The sequence below is a fragment of the Pelodiscus sinensis genome, chromosome 9 (assembly GCF_052426305.1).
Source record: "Pelodiscus sinensis isolate ZL-2025 chromosome 9, ASM5242630v1, whole genome shotgun sequence".
Classification (NCBI taxonomy): Eukaryota; Metazoa; Chordata; order Testudines; family Trionychidae; genus Pelodiscus; species Pelodiscus sinensis.
The window spans coordinates 16,618,010-16,638,812 of record NC_143060.1 but is presented as its reverse complement, the minus strand read 5'-3'; the positions used below and the strand labels follow the sequence as shown (position 1 = coordinate 16,638,812).

General features: G+C 42.3%; 1 protein-coding gene across 12 annotated transcripts in view; it reads right to left on the bottom strand.

Moving 5' to 3' along the window:
- FGGY (FGGY carbohydrate kinase domain containing) overlaps positions 1-20,803 on the bottom strand; it is a 312,982-nt gene that overhangs the window by 102,535 nt on the left and 189,644 nt on the right. For all 12 annotated transcript variants that reach the window (XR_012905874.2, XR_012905876.2, XR_012905877.2 and 9 more), the window contains 2 exons: positions 19,396-19,511; positions 1,914-2,042 (listed from right to left, as the gene is read on the bottom strand). Coding sequence is in view for 3 of the 12 variants with exons in the window: in XM_089780444.1 (XP_089636570.1) it covers positions 1,914-2,042; positions 19,396-19,511 (245 nt within the window). In the remaining 9 variants the exon portion in view is untranslated. The remainder of the gene's footprint in view (positions 1-1,913; positions 2,043-19,395; positions 19,512-20,803) is intronic.

The window sequence follows — 20,803 nt, the reverse complement described above, 5'->3', positions numbered from 1 at the left end:
TCTGCACTCTCTCTTCAATCCACATTTTTCTTATTTCATCTTCTCCTCTACCAGCCCCAATATTTGGCAACCACAGTAGATTTATCTCTCACAAATCCTCTCCTCTTACAAACTCCTTTGAACTCTCCTCAATATGCACTCAATTTGTCCCAGTGTTGTAATTACTCTTTGCTACTACCACACATCAGCTTCTATCGCAGAGAGACAACGCTTTTTCAAGCCATCATATTTTGTAACATGTGTAACAGGGCTTTACAGCACTAACATAAAGGGACATCCACGTGACTGGCTTCCCTGCACAAACAATCAAGCACCGCCCACTAGATTTCCCTGTTTCTGTTAAACGTATAGAGCCCTAACAGGGAATCTGTGATCGGTAGAGCTCCTTTATGGGACTATGGGAGCATTGTGGAAAATGGTGTCTGAACAGAGAAGTTAGCTCCCATTCTCATGTATTCACAGTTGCTGGCAGTGAAGATAACAAGAGCTCTGCATTTCTCTGAATATGAATTAGCCCTGTCATCAGTATAATTTTTCCCCACAGTTTTTCAGCTATCAGTATAATTCCCCACACATAATCGATACCTTGCTGATTTCAATACTTAATACTGGAAAGGCTGGGCCTTTACTGCAGTTTTGTTAAGATTCAAACTACAAACCATAAAGAGTTTGAGTACAGCAAATTATTCTCCATGTTTAAATAAATGCTTTAGTTTAGCATATACAATATGAAGAGATGATGAAGAGAAGGAGAAATTTACTGGTTAAATGTTCATGATTTAATTCTTACAAAGGCCTTCAGAGATACATGTTTACACATAAAATCAAGGTGTGTATTTTATCTCCATAAAGAAAGGATATTTTGTTACCTGTCTATATTTAGAGAATAGTATACATTTTAATCAACCTAAGCAAATGTAAAGTAAAATTCAAGATTACAGACCTGAATTTGAAAAGTGGTCTCTAATTTTCCCTGGTACAATTTTACTTATATTTAAGGCCAAATTTTCAATCCACCCTTACCTGCGCCTCCATTTTCAAAAGCACACGGACAAGGAACCATTTACACATAATTTTAGCATGTCTCACTGAGCCAGCTAAAGCACTGATTTCCATCACCTGAGATATTTAAATGACTTGAGTTATAGGTGCTAATAATTGTGGGGACAAAAAAACACTGACAACTGAAGCTTGCAAAAATGCCATTTATTTTCTGAAAATCTGTCCCTCGCAGTAACAGAAGATAAAAGCATGTGTGTTTACATGAAAATGAGGTCCAGAAGTGCAGAGGGGATGGCGCAGCAGGATCCCATATATGTGGGCAGGGAGCGAAAGCCATACAGAGGCAGCAGTGCCAGGGGCGGGGATCTGCGTATAACCATGTAATTAAAAAAAAATTATAAAGATTCATAAATGTTAAGGTTAAAAGGAAGCCTTATGACTCCCTAGTCTGACCCGCTGCATAGCACAGGCCAGAGAACTTCATGAATGATTCCTGCATCAGGTCCATGACTTTTGGCTGATTACTTGATTTTGTACTTGGGATTTTTTTTTCCTAATGCGTTGAGAACTAGGAAGCTCAATGGGAGTTCCAGCTGCTCAGCCTTTCAGAATAAGTTCGTTGGTGTCTCAAATTAAAAACCTGAAAATGGAGGCAACAAAAATAAGGGGACACTTTTGAAAATCTGAGATTGATTTTAGAGATGTTGACACTCGCTCTTGTCTATAAGTAAGACGTAAAGATTTTTGTCAAGGGTGCTACTTGGTAAGAACAGGTCTTTCAGCAGGAGGGCAACATGTTACTTGGTTAGTAGTGTTTGTAAAAAATGGGGCTCTGGGTGAAGGATATTTCACACAAAACTTTAATTTCAATAACGTCCCTGTATCTGAGAACAGTAATTATATACAAATACCTAGTCCTCCAGCATGTGCGTCAATAAGAGATGCTGCTACTGCAGTCCCTTCAACAAGACCGAGGTCTTTTGCAGCCTCTGGCGTTAGGCCTTTTCCAACAGAAGCTCCAGGAGACAGGACTTGGTTTCCTGAGCAGACACAAGAAAAACCCAACACCCATCAGTCTGATAAACAGAAGAACAAACGTGATTTTTCCTGAAAAAGTGGATTTCCCCCCACCACTGTTTTATGTAGTAGCCCATCAAAAAAGTGCATTAACTCTATTTACTTACCAAATACCAATTGCACTATATGTATATTAAACTATAACTGTTCTGTATTATGCTGCTCATAACTGTTTAAAAACAGATAACTATTCAAAGTCCAGTATAGCCACGTAGAACAAATTTTACCGTAAGCCATAAAAATTCAATTTAACACAGCGTGATCTTTTTATTAGGCATGTAAATAGACTCTCCGGCTCACACTTTATATTGTAGCCACTGACTACATATCTGCAAAAAATAAAGGTACGGTACTTTAGAAATTAGATTTTTTTTAGGGGAAGATTCACTTGTACTGTGGCAAATAAGCAAAAACTGCACATCCTGCACTAGCAAGGAATGGTTGGCCCTGAGGTGTTTCCATCTCCAATGTCCTTCAGGGGTTCCACCAGACAAGTGATGGCTTTAATGTCCCTTAGGCCTTTATAAGAGCCAGTAGCAGCCATTCAGGAGAACCATTAAATCAACTAAATCCTTCTACCCACATTTCTTACCTAGTTGGGACCACCCACTTTTGAGTCTACGTTGGCTAGTTGCTGTGCAGGGTACATTTAACCATCACAAACTAGCCTCCTCCACTCATCTGGCATTCTGCAACAGGGCCTTTTCTGCCATGTTCTTTGACACCACAGGGGGGGGGAATTTGGACATGCAGCTGTTTTTCCCCCCTCAAATGGAAAGATTATTTTAACAACGAATCAAATACAATAAAGGTAAGGAAAGGCCCAAGCTATGGTGGGATCCAGGCCCCGACACTTCGGAGTTCAGGTGTTTTTGGAACAGGGATTTGGTTCAGCCCCATCTCTCATAAAAGATTTTTCCTTAGGATAAACTGGAGCATACGTAGATACAAATCAGTGAGACCGGACTGACAGCTCCTGGAATCTATGGATGCTTTATCAGAATTCACCTACAAATCAAACATGTAATGTACTGTGAGATTAAACAGGCTTCCCCCACTTCCAAACACATAACTTCTGGGTGTTAAATCATCACCCAGGCTGTAAAACACTCAGGGACAAGGGTCCCCATGCTCTTCCCTTCAAAGTTTCATGCTTGAGTTGGTCTGAATATCATATTGTGAATTTAAAATCCACACATATGGATTACTCAAAGGTTTCCAATTAGCTCATTCAAATAACCAAAAGTGACTATTTTCAGTGATTTATGTGAAAAGAATAGTGGGTCTCCTCCACTTCCTAGAAGACAAGTGCCAATGTGTTATTGCTTTTAGGCACAGAAAAATCATGCTTGACTTTCCAAGTATATCACTTGTTCACCTCTTTTAATAAGCTTAGACAGCAAGATGATTTTCTTTCAGAACTGTGTAGTTAAAAACATAAAGATATGAGAAAGTAAGACTAGAGCAAGACAGTTGTGTGCTTCTCCCAAAACTGAAAGACCTTGTAGCTAGGAGGTTCAAGAAAGTTCATACAGCTACAACCACAGCTTTTGCTTCAGAATCAGCTGTACCTCCTTAGCGTGCACAGCTGTGCAATGAAATTATTCTGATGGAAAATCTTTCACCACTCACCCCCACTGCACATTTGTTTTTTCAGTCTGAATGGTCAGGCATTGTGAGACATAATTATTAACTGGTTAGAGTCCATTAGAAAGATTTGGGCTACTATTAAACAATATATTTTCTTAATAGTTATTCAATTACAAAGTCTATGACTAAAGTACTTTTAGGGAACAATTTTAGACATACAGATATTCCTCTTACCTGAAGCAAACAGTAGAAAATGATCATATATATTTCTTTGAAACAGAAAGCTCATAAGTTTGGTCTACATTGTGGTTTTCCCTTTTGGAGTTGAGTGTGTAGAGATAGGTGTGTTGTGACTTTCAGATACCGTCATTTTGTGCTTTAGAAAAATGCACTAAATCCACAGCATTCTCAGGTGGTTTTAGAAGTCGTCACAGTAAGAATGAGTAATTCTTCCCTAACTGAAGCTACTTCCTGACAGCATGAGAGGTCTGTTCTTGGTGCTTGATCCTGCTGTGAGGGCAGGGGACTGGACTTGATGTCCACTTGAAGTCCCTTCCAATTCTAGTATTCTATGATTCTATATCACTTCCATGTTACAAGTTCTGCTGGAGCCTGATTTCAGGCCTATCCTGATTTCCTGCACTTGACCTAGGAAGAACAAGTGAAAGACCAACTTGAAAAGCAATCCCATTTTAAATCTAATACTGTGGGGAACACTGAGCAAATGTATCCAGAAATGCTGCTCCCGCTCCTATGGGAAAAGGCAACGAGAAGCCATTCAGAAGCACACACCAACCCCCCTTTGGGAAAAAAAGATAACTGCGTGCTCAGGACCTACAGGAATCAGATGAATTTTCTCCCTCTCCATCAGCTGCGAGAAGAAAGTCTCTTTTTCCTGATCCAGCAGCTCGGAGAAGACAAAGAAGGCAGAGGCAAGGGTGACATGAAACAGGCTGAAGAGAAAACAAGAGGGGAAAGCCACTTCTTTCAGAACAGCAAGAAGGATAATGGGCGAAAAAGAAAGCACCCCCCTAGTCATCCAGTAGCTGGGTGACCGTGAAAGTAGTAATGAGGGAAAGCTGTATTTTTCCCTCTACCTCAACTACTGGGCCACAGAGATCAGTGAAGATTCATGAGCTGCACACACACAGGACCCTGTCTGCAGAGTGAGTCTGGGTGCAAGGGAAACAGGCTCCACAGGGACATGACTTTATCCCTCATAGTGAAATTCGCTCTTCCACCTACACACCTGTAACGAGGTGTGGAAAGGGCAGAACCTTGCCTCTATCCCCAAAGTGCAGGAAGGTGAGAAGGAATTGTGATCCACATGCTGAGAATCACCGGAAGCGAGAAGCCAGAACCTAGCTCCTACAGCCTCAATGTATATAGAATTTGGTATGGCAAGAATCCATAATGGTGAAGTAAAACACACAATGAATAGGAACATAATGGTCACAATTAACTGCTTATCTCCTATTCTGAGCACAGGGGGTGGGAGAGAGATGTCAGACCTTGCCAGTGTGGGATAACTGTTGAAAATACGGATTCGTTCAAAGGTTGTAAATGTGCATAGCACACATGATTAGTATGAAGCAAAATGCAGGACAATGTAGCACTTTAAAGACTAACAAGATGGTTTATTAGATGATGAGCTTTCGTGGGCCAGACCCACTTCCTCAGATCAAATAGTGGAAGAAAGTAGTCACAACCATATATACCAAAGGATACAATTAAAAAAAAATGAACAAATATGAAAAGGACAATGTGATTTGTCCTTTTCATATTTGTTCATTTTTTTTAATTGTATCCTTTGGTATATATGGTTGTGACTACTTTCTTCCACTATTTGATCTGAGGAAGTGGGTCTGGCCCACGAAAGCTCATCATCTAATAAACCATCTTGTTAGTCTTTAAAGTGCTACATTGTCCTGCATTTTGCTTCAGCTACCCCAGACTAACACGGCTACATTTCTATCACTATGATTAGTATGGGCTTTCCACTGAAATAAAGACACTAGCCACACTGAGGAATGACGTTGGCTCCTATAAGAGCAATACAGCAACAAGGTACACACTGGCTTAGGAGGCAAAAACGTATCACAGCCCAAGTAAAGCTTCTAAACAACCGTACACTTCCGGTCCAACAAAAGGTAACAGTTCATATTTTCAGCAAGGCAAGGGAAGCAAATTGTCAGAGTAGAAGAGAGAGAGATGAGAACCCTGCAAATAGAGGCAAGCAGTGGGAGTACTAAGTCTTCTTACAGTCTTTTCAAAAAGAATGTTTGCAGTCTTCGGTCTATAAAGAAGCAATGAGCAACCTAGCCTAATGACTGGGCTGCATGAGTGGCCCTCTGTCTTAGTAGGCCACATGACTGTCATAATCAAGATGGTCTTATTAAATACGGTAGTTTTGCTAACTACACTTGCATATCTAGAATTTGCGGGGTGTGCCAACTGAACCGTCGCAGCACGTTGATTGTATCCAGAAGGAGCACACAGCTCTCACAGTCAATGTTGTGTGCAAACAACACACACCACACTTCATGTGCCCTTGCTTTACGTGCATGTCACTTTAGTAATACTGGTAGGAAAAAAAAAACTGCACAGATGGAAACCAGCAGATTCTGGCTACCCTATGCATGGGCAACGGTAAACAAAATGTCTCGTGGGCATTTATCTAACCTACTCTTAAATATCTCCACAGATGGAGATTCCACAACCTCCCTGGGTAATTTATTCCAGTGTTTGACTACCCTGACAGTTAGGAACTTTTTCCTAATGTCCAACCTAAACCTCTGATGTTGCAGTTTCAGCCCATTGCTTCTTGTTCTATCCTCAGAGACCAAGATGAACAAATTTTCTCCCTCCTCTTTATGACACCCTTTTAGATATCTGAAAACTGCTATCATGTGCCCCCCTCAATCTTCTCTTTACTTAACTAAACAAACACAGTTCTTTCAGCCTTCCTTCATAGGTCATGTTCTCTAGACCTTTAATCATTCTTGTTGCTCTTCTCTGGACCCTCTCCAATTTCTCCACATCCTTCTTGAAATGCAGTGCCCAGAACTGGACGCAATACTCCAACTGAGGACTAACTAGCACAGAGTAGAGCAGAAAAATAACGTCTAGTGTCTTGCTCACAACACACCTGTTAATTCATCCCAGAATCATGTTTGCTTTTTTTGCAACAGCATCACACTGCTGACTCATATTCAGCTTGTGGTCCACTATAACCCCTAGATCCCTTTCTACCGTACTCCTTGCTAGACAGTAGCTTCCCATTCTGTATGTGTGAAACTGATTGTTCCTTCCTAAGTGGAGCACTTTGCATTTGTCTTTATTAAATTTCATCCTGTTTACCTCAGACCATTTCTCCAATTTGTTGAGATCATTTTGAATTATGACCCTATCCTCCAGATTAGTCTCAACCCCTCCTGGCTTGGTATTATCTGTAAACTTAATGAGTGTACTTTCTATGCCAATATCTAAATCGTTGATGAAGATATTGAACAGAGCCAGTCCCAAAACAGACCCCTGCGAAACCCCACTTTTTATACCTTTCCAGCAGGATTGTGAACCATCTCTCTGAGTATGGTTATCCAGCCAGTTATGCATCCACCTTATAGTAGCCCCATCTAAGTTGTATTTGCCTGGTTTATTGATAAGAATATCATGCGAGACCGTATCAAACACCTTACTTAAGTATACCACATCCACTGCTTCTCCCTTATCCACAAGACTCGTTATCCTAACAAAGAAAGCTATCCATGCTGGCTGTTCTCTATCATCTTGCCACCTTCCAAGTGTTTACTGATGATTTCCTTAATTACTTGCTCCATTATCTTCCTTGGCACAGAAGTTAAACTAATTGGTCTGTAGTTTCCTGGGTTGTTCTAATTTCCCTTTTTATAAATGGGCACTATATTTGCCCTTTTCCAGTCTTCTGGAATCTCTCCTGTCTCCCATGATTTTCCAAAGATGATAGCTAGAGGCTCAGATACCTCCTCTATCAACTCCTTGAGTATTCTAGGATGCATTTCATCAGGCCCTGGTGACTTGCAGGCATCTAACTTTTCTAGGTGATTTTTAACTTGTTCTTTTTTTATTTTATCTTCTAAACCTCTCCCCTTCCCACTAGCATTCACTATGTTAGGCATTCCTTCAGACTTCTCGGTGAAGACCGAAACAAATAAGTCATTAAGCATCTCTGCCATTTCCAAGTTTCCTGTTACTGTTTCTCCCTCCTCACTGACCAGTGGGCCTACCCCTACTCCAGCTCTGTGGGACAGAGCAGGGGTGTAAGTGGCACTTCCTCTTTGAAATGTACAAGAGCCCCAACAGGAGCTCTTGAGCATTTCAAAGACTGAAACACCACATGGAACCCAGGGCCAGCAGGAAGTCCCCCGCTGACTCCGGGCTCGAAGCGGCATTTCGCTTTGAAATGCACAAGAGCTTCAGCTGGGGCTCTTGTACTTTTCAAAAGCAGAACACGTGCTAGTCCTTACCGACTAATCAAATAGTCGATGGAAATCTCATCAACTATTCAATTAGTTAATTAACCAATATTTAACATCCCTAATTCATACAACTGTTCCACTGAGACACACAGACCCCTTCTCAATGCACTGCCTTGATTCACAACATTTTTATTTTTAACAAGATAACTCATTTTTAGCAAGGCTTTTTCCTGCTGTAGAGCAGAAAGTTTTCAAAAGGAAAAAGCGCAGTTTGAAGCCTTTCCTCCTCTTTCATCCGTCCTTGAAGACGGACTCTGGAATCTGCTATGATCTAGTTTTGTTTAAAGTATGTTTGCGGTACCAATGACCCACCACCCTTTTTTGGCAGTTGCCACAGCAACCACTTATTTACCAGACGTAATACTTGAAGCAGACAACAATACGTCTTTAGTCCACTTCCATAAGCAAAATGCACAGTACAGTATCTTACTAATATTGAACAGAAACAGACTTTTTTATTGCTTACCAGTCTTTTTTTTTTTCAATAACAAAAAGAAAGCACAGCAGGGGGCCTCAGCTGACTCAGCTATTACACATTCACTCATTTAAGAGCAGCCTTTAACCTGTCATGCATTGTATGCTTAATCGTATTTGGCTGCATAACTGAGAAAAAAAAACACAAGAGCAAAAAACCCACAGGAGAAGTTTCCTTTCTCTATTAACTTTACACCAGAAAACTAATTTAATCTCTGGTGTTAACTCCACTGACCTCAGAGATGAATCCGGCCAAAGGATGTTCTATCCCATCTTTTGACCCTCATAGACTGAAATTTCCCAATTATATTCATTAAAAAATCATCAAAATACAATGATTTCTCCTTTAAATAATAATACATCTCTCTTACCCAAAGCTTTTAATAAATAGTCTAAAAGTGCTTCACACTCTAATGTATTTATCCTTACTACAACACCGTGAGGTAGGGAAGTATTCTTATACCCATCTTTATTTATTTTTGCAGATAGGGGACACAGGAAAAAAGGAAACTAAATGGTTAAGGTCACACAGGAAAATGGTGGTGGAGCAGGGAATTAAATCCAGGTCCCCAAAGTGCAAGGCTAGAGCCCTAATGACTGAACAATTAGGAAAGCTACATGCATAAGTACAGTGTCAAAGGAAGGAGGACCTTCTATTTACATGGAGTCCACTGCAACTATTGGAATGAGGCGTTCTGTGCTACCTTCAAGACTAACAGATTTATAAGGGCATAAGCTTAAATGAATAAGACCCACGAAAGCTTATGTCCTAATAAATCTGTTAGTCTCTAAGGTGCCACAGGACTCCTTGTTGTTTTTGCAGATACAGGCAGTCCCCGGGTTACGTACAAGATAGGGACTGCAGGTTTGTACTTAAGTCGAATTTGTACTTAAGTCAGAACTGCCATCCAGATTCAGCCGCTGCTGAAACTGACCAGCAGCTGACTACAGGAAGCCCGAGGCAGAGTTGCTCTGCCCCGGGCTTCCTGGAATCAGCCGCTGATCAGTTTCAACAGCAGCTGAATCTGGACGCCTGGGACAGAGCAGCTGGGGCGCTGCCGAGTAGGTCTCTGCAGCGCCGCACCTCAGTGCTGTGGGGACCAACCCGGCAGCACCCCAGGTGCTCTACCCCAGGTGTCCCCAAGTCAGCTGCTGCTGAAACTGATCAGCGGCTGATTCCAGAAACTCTGCCTGGGGCTTCCTGTAGTCAGCCGCTGGTCAGTTTCAGCAGCGGCTGACTTGGGGATGCCTGGGGCAGAGCAGCTGGGGTGCTGCTGGGTTGGTCCAGTAGTGCCGAGGAGCAGCGCTACTGGACCAACCCAGCAGCACCCCAGCTGCTCTGCCCCAGGCGTCCTGATTCAGCCGCTGCTGAAACTGATTAGCAGTGGCTGACTCAGGACTCCTGGGGCAGAGCAGCTGGGGTGCTGCCGGGTTGGTCCAGTAGTGCCGAGGAGCGGCGCTGCAGGACCAACCGGCAGCGCTCCAGCTGCTCTACCACAGGCGTCCGCGAGAAAAGCCTGGTCTGCTGGGGGAGGGGGGGGTTAGCTGTGCCCCCCCCAGCAGACCATGGAGACGCGGGCGGCGGGACCGAGATGTGCCGCGATGCCGCCGCCCGGGTCCTCCGCGGCTTTGCTCCCCGTCTCCTTGGTCTGCTGGGGGGGGGGGGCCCCAGCAGACCTGGGGGACGTGGAGCAAAGCTGCGGAGGATGCGGGCGGCGGGACCGCCCAGACGCGCCATGGTCCTGCCCGGGTCCTCCACGGCTTTGCTCCGCGTCTCCCTGGTCTGCTGGGGGGGCTCCCCCCAGCAGACCAGGGAGACATGGAACAGCTTCTCCCGCCCCGGAGGACGCGGGCGGCGGGACCTCAGCGCGTCTGGGCGGTCCTGCCGCCCGCGTCCTCTGGGGCGAGAAAAGCCCCGTTCGTAAGTACGGATCCGACATGAGTCGGATCCGCGTAACTCGGGGACTGCCTGTACACACTAACATGGCTACCCCTCTGAGAGGAGGGTGATCCTGGCACCACACAGAGGAAGTGGTCGCGCCTCCTACACGGTGCCTCACTCCAGTGCGATCAGCTTTCTATGTGGTTCCAAGAATGCGGGGAGGGGAGACACAACCAATGCCATCATGTAGCATCAGGCCCCCCCTGTTGATCAGGGATTGAGTGCTGGGGGACGGGGGGGGGGGGAGAGTGGGGTGATGGTGGGAAGGGACAGGGCTTTGGGGCAGGTAACTGATACTCCCCCCCCCCCCCGCCCCAGCCTGCTGGAAGTCCCTGGATGGATGGTACAAACGCTCTAGCCAGGACTGGCCCGCAGGCTGGGAGTTTGAGACACCTGATATTTATTTCACAGCACATATATGAGGTATATGGCACATTTCTAACAGCAATCATTCCTGTCTCAAATGGCATCCAACAAATTGAGGCCCTATGAAAATACCTGATAACAGATAAGCTGATGCTGCATCCACATGGAGTCCCACTGAATTCATAAGGACTCTAGATGGGAGCAGCAAGTGCGGGATCGGGGCTGATTTCTGACATGACAATAAAAGCGGACCACCACCACAGAAAGGGGTTGAAACAGGAAGGACTAAGATTGCAACAAGAGATAAACTACTCCACTCAATTACCTTATTCTCCTCAAAGAGAAGTCTTTCCCCAGAAACACTCTCCCCGCTATTCTCACACGTTCTATACCTTCCATACATCGTTCGACGTTAAAATACTACTGCAGTAACTGCTTTAAGCAAGGTTTTGCTAAGAGCGTTGATTTAAACTTTCACTGTCTACTAAATATGAAAATGAGAAGTATAGAAAGCTCCTGGATTTCATTTTGAACAGGAAGAGAAAGTTTAAGTTGGCATGATATGAGCAAAAACACCACTTAAAGTGACTGCATGAGAAAAGAAAGAAAGTAATCATGCCTGTCAGATACAGAAGGAACAAATACTTCCAAAAAATAAAAAATGAAGACACCATCTATAGACAAGCAATTCCAAGACAGCGGTTTAAATACAGCATATGTTCTTATGAATTAAGTTGTTTGCTTGGACTCCAAGGGAAAGTCTGTTCAGCCTAGTTCCAAACAGCTAGGCAGAGCTTCCCTATTTTCTGTTGATTCAGGCTCATGAGAGCACGACACTAAGTTAAATCTTCCTTCTCTGCTTCCAGTGTATTCATCAGCATGACAGCACCTACCAGGAGATATCAGCCCTCACCGTCTTCTCTGAAGAATTCTCTCCTCAGCTTGTTCCTGCTGACTCACAGACTACAAAGAGGTGCCTGAGGCTTTCAGGGAAGAGTCACCAGAAAGTACCCCTTTATATAGTGCCAACTTCATCCCCTTTCTAGTTGTTACAACTCCTAGAGGGATGGACTGAAACAGCAGGAAGCCAAAGAAACGTTGACATTTTTGGAGCTCTACTCACTTGTAAATTCAGTGGATTTTGACAGTAAAAAGACTTGAGTATCCTGTGAGTCAAGCCTTTAACATATTTTTGAAATTGCAGCTAATTACACCTTAATTGGGGGAAATGTAAATAGGACCATCTATTTTGAGAAAACGTTTTTTTACTCTCTGTTCTTTGTCATTTGCAAAAGCTCTGTATTTAAGGCTCTCTTTTTTTGGTTCTGTATGCAGATGGCTGAATCCAGGAGCTTGGTATCAGACATGCTTGGAACAAAGGAATGTGCTCCTCTTCTCTCGGCCTTCAAGGAAGACCCTCAGGGCATGGCTACATTACATGGAAGATCAACCTTGCCACAGTCGATCTTCTGGGGATTCCCTTTAGTGGGTGTAATATAGATCAAACTCAAAGAGTGCACCTGTCGGCACTGGTACTTCTGCTCCTCCTGCTGTGCGGACGGGGATTTCAGATACGTGGACTCCAGCTACATCGTTTACATAGCTGGAAATGTATCTTTTACTTTGACCTTCCCATGAAGCGTAAACCAGTCCTCAGTATGTTCGGTGCTGTTTGGCTTTCATAGCCTTCAAAAGGGTGGAAAGGGGCAGGGCCAATGGAATGGCAACTCTCTGGAGCATCAATTATAAAATGGTTCAATTCACCCAGCTCAGAATGGAAACTTCTTTTCCGGAGGAAAAGAAAGTCAGGTCGCCTGCCAGCAAAGGAGCTAGGAGAGCTCAACTCCTAAAGAAAGCCCCTATGGAATAGGAGGTGGCTCAGGGTGAGGATGTGAGCAGGAAGCAGTGAGAAGACAGAGTGGCTTTGCACAGATGGCCCCTGTCCTCTACTGAATACTAGCCTGAGGAGGGAAGGTCCGATAGGCTGAACACCTTCTCTCTTTGAGGATGGGAGGTAAGAACAGAACTACTTCTCCCCCAGACCTAAGAATGAACAGAAGACTCTGCAAATACAAACTGATAGTGTCCTTGCCCTTTTGGGGAGAGGGGGAACAATTCAAGGAAGCATGTGGTTCTCCATTTTTTCCTCGGTAGTATCAGTCTTTTCCGTATTTATGGTTCTTTTGTTACGGTACCACTGCTGGTACTGATGTTAGCTGTGTACTACTTCCTATGTGTCCACAAGCAAACTGAAAATCCAAAGGGCTACCTTTTTAAACAAAAGCATGTAAACAAAAGCATCTAAGAAAATACAGGCAACGGTGAACAAATACGAACAGATGGTTACTGGGGGAGTGAAAGTGTAACCGTGTACAGCGTTCCTTTGCTGACCACAGCCAAGAAGGCACTGGGTGGAGCACTTGGAGGATGGCATTTACATACAGGAAAGCATAAGGGCCAGTATTCTGGCTCATACTATACTCTATAGGGTCAAAAATCTAAGATGAATGAATTCTGCCAGTCTCAGTCTCGACTGGAGAAATCCAGGATGAACCCTTTGTAGAAGTAGGACTATTCTATTTAGAGATGAGGAAACAGAGGTGGAGAGAAGAAGTTAAGTAACTTGTCCATATAAAGCTGGGGGTAAAATCAAGAATAAATTCAAGAATAAAGCTAAAATCTCCAGATTCCCCAGTCTTATGTTTTAATCCTAAAACCTTATTCCTTTCATAATATCCTGCCTAGATGATGACATTGGCATTATGCAACAATCATTTTTATAAATGATTCTGTACGTGTCATGGCTCAGTATCCCTTGATTCCAGCAGCTACTGTTATCCCTCTCTATCCACTCGTCTTCCCCAGTGATGTGAAGTTAGCTTTCTTGGAAAATCAGTTTTCAGTAAAGTCCTGCCCTTCATGTTATTCTGTAGTTGGGCTGAAAGGCAGTTCCGTGATTTGTGCAAAGTCCAGATTTTCCAAGGCACTTAAGCACCTATTAGATTTTTCAAAGAGCTCTGAGCAGGTTAGACACTTAACACTGAAATCAGACTTCGGAGCCTAACCTGCTTGAAAATCTCACAAGGTGCTAATGTGAATCTTTGGCCGTGTCCAGACTCAGGGGTTTTTTCGGGAAAAGTAGCCTTTTCCCGAAAAAACTTCCCCTGCATCCAGACTCAAGCCGCGTTCTTTCGAAATTATTTCGAAAGAACGCGGCTTTTCTTTCGATGGCGGTAAACCTCGTTTCACGAGGAAGAACGCCTTCCTTTGAAAGTTCCTCTTTCGAAGGAAGGCGTTCTTCAATGTAAAGAGGCCGTCTTCGAAAGAGAGCATCCAGACTCGCTGGGTGCTCTCTTTCGAAAAAGCGGATTTTTCTTTCGAAAGAAGCCTGCAGTCTAGACATAGCCTCAAGGTGCCTATGCACCTTTGAATATCTGACCACAAGTTCCTATTTAGAGCTGGTTCTGAACATATTGGTAAATAGGATTTTATAATCTTTCAGCAGGCATAAGGACTGTGTCTCAGAGTATTAAGTTTGGTTTGAATATAAATATAGTAAAATTAGCATGCAGCTCCATCACAGATGAAAAGACAATAAATGTCTATTTATGAAGTATAACTGCAATGTCAACATCAAAACACATGTGTTATTACACCAGCAGACATACAGCAGTGTTTCTCCACCTTTTTTTTTATAAAGTACCCCTTTAAAAAAATTATAAGTATCCACTGTACCTACAGTGTTCAGACACACAATTTTTTTTCTACCATTGCAACACATTCATTTAAACAACTTAATCATAGCCAGGAGGGAAATGAAATTTTTGGGAGTAAAAAATACAAAAATAATAAAACGCTGTCAAACTTAAAACAGAAATTCAGTTTTCTCCAAATTTCAGTTGTGTTGACATACTCCCCCAACTACTCTCAAGTACCCCTACGGGTACTCGTACCACTGGTGGAGAAACACTGTCCTACAGTACCAAAACTCTGAGATAAATACACCATCTTCTAGGGATAAAAGGTGGGGGGAGGAGGTTAGACATAAATTATTACAATATAAAATTATTTAGTCCCTTAAGTAGCCCCTGAAGTAGGAGATGGTGGTGAAAATTTATCAGGCCCACCCCTCACCCCCAACAGACTGTACAATTCAATATCTAAATGTTCACGTATTACAGTCCTTTTCATAGAATTGCTGATGGCTTTCTAGGTTTTATAATGCCGCAAAAACATGCTCATCATGCAATCTCACCACAGCAGCTAAGTGTTACTGCCTGCGGGGGTTTTCAATGCAAGCTTGCTTCTACTCTTTGTTCGCAGTGGTTACATTAATGGGGTCAATAAAGTTTGCAGCAACTCTAAGCATGAATCTATACCTTCAAGAATATGATCAGCAAATTCTAGACATGCAGAAAGGACCCCAGCAGCCTACTGTGTGGATTCCCTGCAAAGTCAACCGCTCTGTGTAATGTAAAAGGTCAGAAGGCTGGTACTTTCACAGCAGAAACCACCATTTGATGTGTGAACAGTTCAGGGGAGATCGTAAAGGCCAACAGAAGAGGGTCCCTTATCAACAAGGTCACGTCAATCTAGAGTGAAACTAAAAAGAGTGTATTACATGAAACCACAAACAACACTGTGGATACATTAAATGCCTTGCCCTTTCAAAACACATTGTAGAATATGCACTACTTCAGAACATACAGTAACTATTCTCTTGTAATTTCTCCCAATTCTTTTTAAGGTCCTGAAACTTAAGGGCACTTTATAAAACCCCTGTTTTATATTCCTAAAACCTTATTTTATATTCCTATCATAACTATCCAGCTACAGTTTCCTCTCAAAGGATGTAATATTGTTCTCATCAAAGACTAGAAATACATGTTGTGTTTGCCTATTCCAGCTTCAGTAACAAATATATGCTTCTGTAAACAATAAAAAAGGCTCAGCTAATTTTCTTCTGATTTTTTTTTCTTTCTTTGACAACAAAATGATTATTACAGTTTAGTGTTGCTAAGACTTTGAGCACACTGCATTAAAGGTATCTCAGTAAAGTGCCAGTATCTCCCTGTCAGTGGGAAAGTACAGGCACTAAAATAAGTTCACATAAGAATTTGGGATAAACAAACCTTGAACAGAGGTATGTTGGCTAAATTGTGCTCTGGGGCAAATGTGAAATTCGAGCAGAGGCATTCGATTGATTGATTGATTGAATTAGAATTTGACCGTGTCCCATCCTTATTGCTTTCTAGCTTGGTTGACAAACTCCAGAGCTCCTGAATTTGCACGCATACTTTGACCTATTCTCTGCACCCCTGTTTGGGTGAAGCGAAACTTTTATTATATACATACAAGTAAGGCCTTGCTTAACTTGTGATACTGCGGAAATTGCAGATTCCTCAATATTAGGCTTCCACTGCTATTCTGACAACAGGAGCCACACTCTCAGCCTCGGAAAGAGAAAGCCCCTGTCAGCTGGCAGGGGGAGATAGAAGGCCCTTGCCAGCCAGGGGCACAGGGGGAGAGAAAGCCCCTGCCAGTGGTGCGGCTGTGGGGGAAAGAGAAGGTCCCTTCTGGCTGGAGTGGGAGCTCTGCTGGATGGGACTCCCAGCCCTGAGTCCCTCCTCACCCGCCAACCCACATTCTCACCCCTCAACCCCCTCAGCTTCCTGCCCTGCCCCCCATATCCCCAAGGCCCTGCCCTGACTCCTGCACCTTCCACACTGTCAGTGACCTGCCCTGAAGCACTGAGCTGAAACCATCCATTAAGATCTAATGAGCACAGACCATACGATTAATTTCCTTCAGTTGCAGAGGAGCGGTGGATTCCTTCCTCCATGTTTCTTTTAACACAGAGGGCTCCTGAATCCCACTTCCTCCCTTCATGCACTCATGGGGAAAGCCAGTATCTAGCCCTTAGATTTTAACATGGGGCTAAATTCAATAAGGTCAACAGTTTTTGTTTGCTTGCTTGTTTGTTTAAAAGATAATTTAGATAAACCTTGTGGGAGTGGCCATGCCTTCCTGATCACTTCAGGTAGGGTTCTGATACTATTAATCAAGCTAAATAGCATTTTACTCTTTGGATACCCCCACTAAAATCGAGGTAACTGCATAAGAAGTCAAACACTATGCAACATGAACAACAGGGTAAGAATTTGGCACAAAAGAACTCTTACATTTGCACCTGATATGTGGTAGGTACAAGCATTGATTTCCATTCCACAGTTTCTTATAAATGATCTGGGCCAGATTTTGTGTGTCTGCTTCCCACGGAGTAGCACATGACTCCGGCAGCCATCCTCCTGAAACCAAGGGGACCATTTGGAGAGTGATGTGCTACTCTTTTTAAGAAAACAGATTCCAATTCCCTATCTAGTGCATCTGTGAACAACCTGGTTTAAAGAAAAGAGACATGTATACATTATTTAATTGAAAATTTAAGAATTTAACCTAAGTTCTGGTACTACTACTGCTCAGTTTTATGTGGTTTCCATCATTACAAACCTTCCTTTTTATTGAAAGTTACTTCATCAACTGAAACTTGTATGTTTAGTTACTTAAAATGGTAAATTGCTTTACACTGTCCTTGAAATGCACCATATAAATATTGTATTCAATCCTTAGCTTACACGTCATAAATAATTTATTTAAAAAATATTCTTCCCGGAGACCATCAGCTGCTGAGGTGTTCAATTTTCTGGTCAAACATTTATTTACATCATGTGTTCTTTTAGCTTAGTAATGATCTGCTAAAAGCTACATCTGGTTGGAGTTATAGGAATTGTATTTATGCTAAAAATTGCAAAATACTAAATGCTCAAATCTGTTAACAGGGTTTATACCAGAATATAAATGTTTTAATGAGTAGTCTAGATGTTGAAAGCCATACAGGGGAGGTTTTCAAAGAGGCCTGAAAATTACTTAAAGCATCCATTTCTGACTATTGGAAAGATTTATATATTGAATTGATGATATCAAATCATTCCTAAATTATTTCTATTTCATGTTACTACACTGAAACTGTTGTAGAAACTTGTTCAAAGTGCCAGATGTTTAAAAAAATCTAGAGGAAATTTCAGATGATTAACTTTGATGAATGTACACATTTTAATTCATGTACCATAATATTCTTGTTAATGACATGTCTGCTTAGGACATCCATTAAAAATCCATTAACTTAACAGAGAAAGTCTAATAAAGTTACTTTGGAAATTTTCTGGTAAATTAACATTATGGATTTTTAATGAATATTTGCTGTAGGTATTGTTACATGGTTAACATTCAAATTAAATTTTGGCCCTAAATAAGTAAAACAGCCCCTTTGAAGACACTATGGGTGTGTCTAAACTACACCCCTCTGCCGACAGAGGGATATAGACTAGGCGCATCGCTATTGCAAATGAAGTGGGGCATAAGGGATCAGTCGGAAAAGGCTTTCCTTGTCAACCAATCCCCATCTAGACTGACGCTTTTTGCGGGCAAAGTGCTGCGGCGGCAAAAAATGGCGGTCATTTCTATTCAAATGAAGCACAGGATATTTAAATCCCCGCTTCATTTGCAATAGCGATGTGCCTAATCTACATCCCTCTGTCAGCAGAAGGGTGTAGTTTAGACACACCCTAACAAAGCAAAAAAAGTTCTCTCAAAATCTGTCATCAACATGGTAGGTGCATGTCACAAGTATGATAACAGTTGCTAAAGCCACTATCGTTATCTTCATCGCCCAATCGCTGGTGTCCCAGTGTCAGAAATGTACTGAAAAAATTCAAGTGCTTAGGTTCTCGTTTTCATCTGTGTCTGCTGTAAAAATCGCTCAATTTTGGGGCGGCCATTTTGAAACCATTTGGGTCTGATTTTCAGGAGTGCAGCTAACCCACAACTCTAGGTGAAGTGGATGGGAGATGTTAGGAATGACCACATTTGAAGAAAACCAAGTCCTGACAACTTGTGTGTCAAGATGAGAATAAGAAACTCTGCCACACTTAAAAATTAGTGGACACATCTGAACTTTTTGACCTAAATGATTTTGCTAAAGCCACAAAGAAGTTGATATCAGTGCTAGAGTTTACAGGAGTTACCAATTTCTGTGTCTGTGCTTCTCCTCAGCTCCCCAACAATCTATTCAGGTACACCAGTAAATGATACCAAACCATTCAACAAGGCTGACTGACTGTCCATGATGATCCCATGTTTTTAAGAATAGCTTTTCCACAGTGATTCTTCTAGCAATGTTAATAATTCTGTATCAAAAGGTTTCTTCCACCACATTTCAAGGCATCCACAGGTACAGCCAATACTTGGGAGAGATACCGCTCAAGGGAGAATCCAATCGTATAGATTTTTCTCCAGATTCAGTAAGGACTGATACTTAAATAGTAATACAACATACGGATTTAATTTTTTTTAAATAACTTCATTTACCTATTTTTTCATACTTATATGCCACCAAATCTTCTAAACCAATCACCTTCCAGAAACTCTCATCCCAGCCCTTGTCTGGGGAATATGTCCATTTGCACACCAATGGACAGAGAGACCTAAGGAGAAAAGACATAAATCCAGAGTCAGGATACTTTTTACACTAGTTCATGAAACTTAGGAAGTTTTCAGGGAGGAACATGATAGCTGACTGGCTACAGAGTGCTTGGGCCAAAATTTTCAAAAGTGACCACTGAGTGACCGACTCAACTAGGAACACTTCTGTATAGTGTGTATTCAAGTGTCAGTGCCACTGATTCTATTTCATCAGAACTTAGGGTACGTCTAGACTACATGCCTCTGGCGACAGAGGCATGTAGATTAGGCTACCCGACAGAGGAAAATGAAGCGGCGATTTAAATAATCGCCGCTTCATTTAAATTTACATGGCTGCCGCGTTGAGCCGACAAACAGCTGATCAGCTGTTTGTCGGCTCAGCGCGATAGTCTGGACGCTCCCCTGCCGACATCAAAGGGAGTTGTCGACAACCCAGGTATGCCTGGGATGAGGCATACCTGGGTTGTCGACAACTCCCTTTGATGTCGGCAGGGGAGCGTCCAGACTATCGCGCTGAGCCGACAAACAGCTGATCAGCTGTTTGTCGGCTCAACGCGGCAGCCATGTAAATTTAAATGAAGCGGCGATTATTTAAATCGCCGCTTCATTTTCCTCTGTCGGGTGGCCTAATCTACATGCCTCTGTCGCCAGAGGCATGTAGTCTAGACGTACCCTTGATGCCAGTTTCGTGACATATTGAAATAATATACACTGTGATGCAATCCAGTGCAATGTTAAGTTACTGTTTCAATTAACATTGATGAGAAAACTATTTGAGACAGTGTGTTGGCACAGTCACAAGGACACAGTATAGGTATAAAGAAGAATTAATAATCTACTGTAAAATAGATTTTCCCCCTCCCCTAACTTTCCTTCTAGCAAGAAAACATGAATAACTAAGCACAACAAGATGCCATGCAACAAACAGACTGCTGTCTTTCTGAAAATTAAGGCATTTTACGAGATAATATTTTATTATGCTCTGTAAAGTCAGCTAACCCAAACGGCATTAATAATTCTAAGTGCTATTGAAAAAGTCAACCACCTGTAGATCTGAAGGTGCCATTGCAGTGCTATGTGCCAGTGGGTTGTGCCAAGTCTCATGAAATGTTACATGTTCACTGTGATTAGTTTCAAGAGATGCATACTTGGGAATTATATTTTGTTTAGATTTTATTTTATGAATTATGAATACATGTGTTTTAGCTTAGATTTGATGTTGAAATATTACTTTTATTGTGATGCTATTATTTAAAGAAATGTTAAAAAATACAAGTGCTCCTTTCCTATTTTA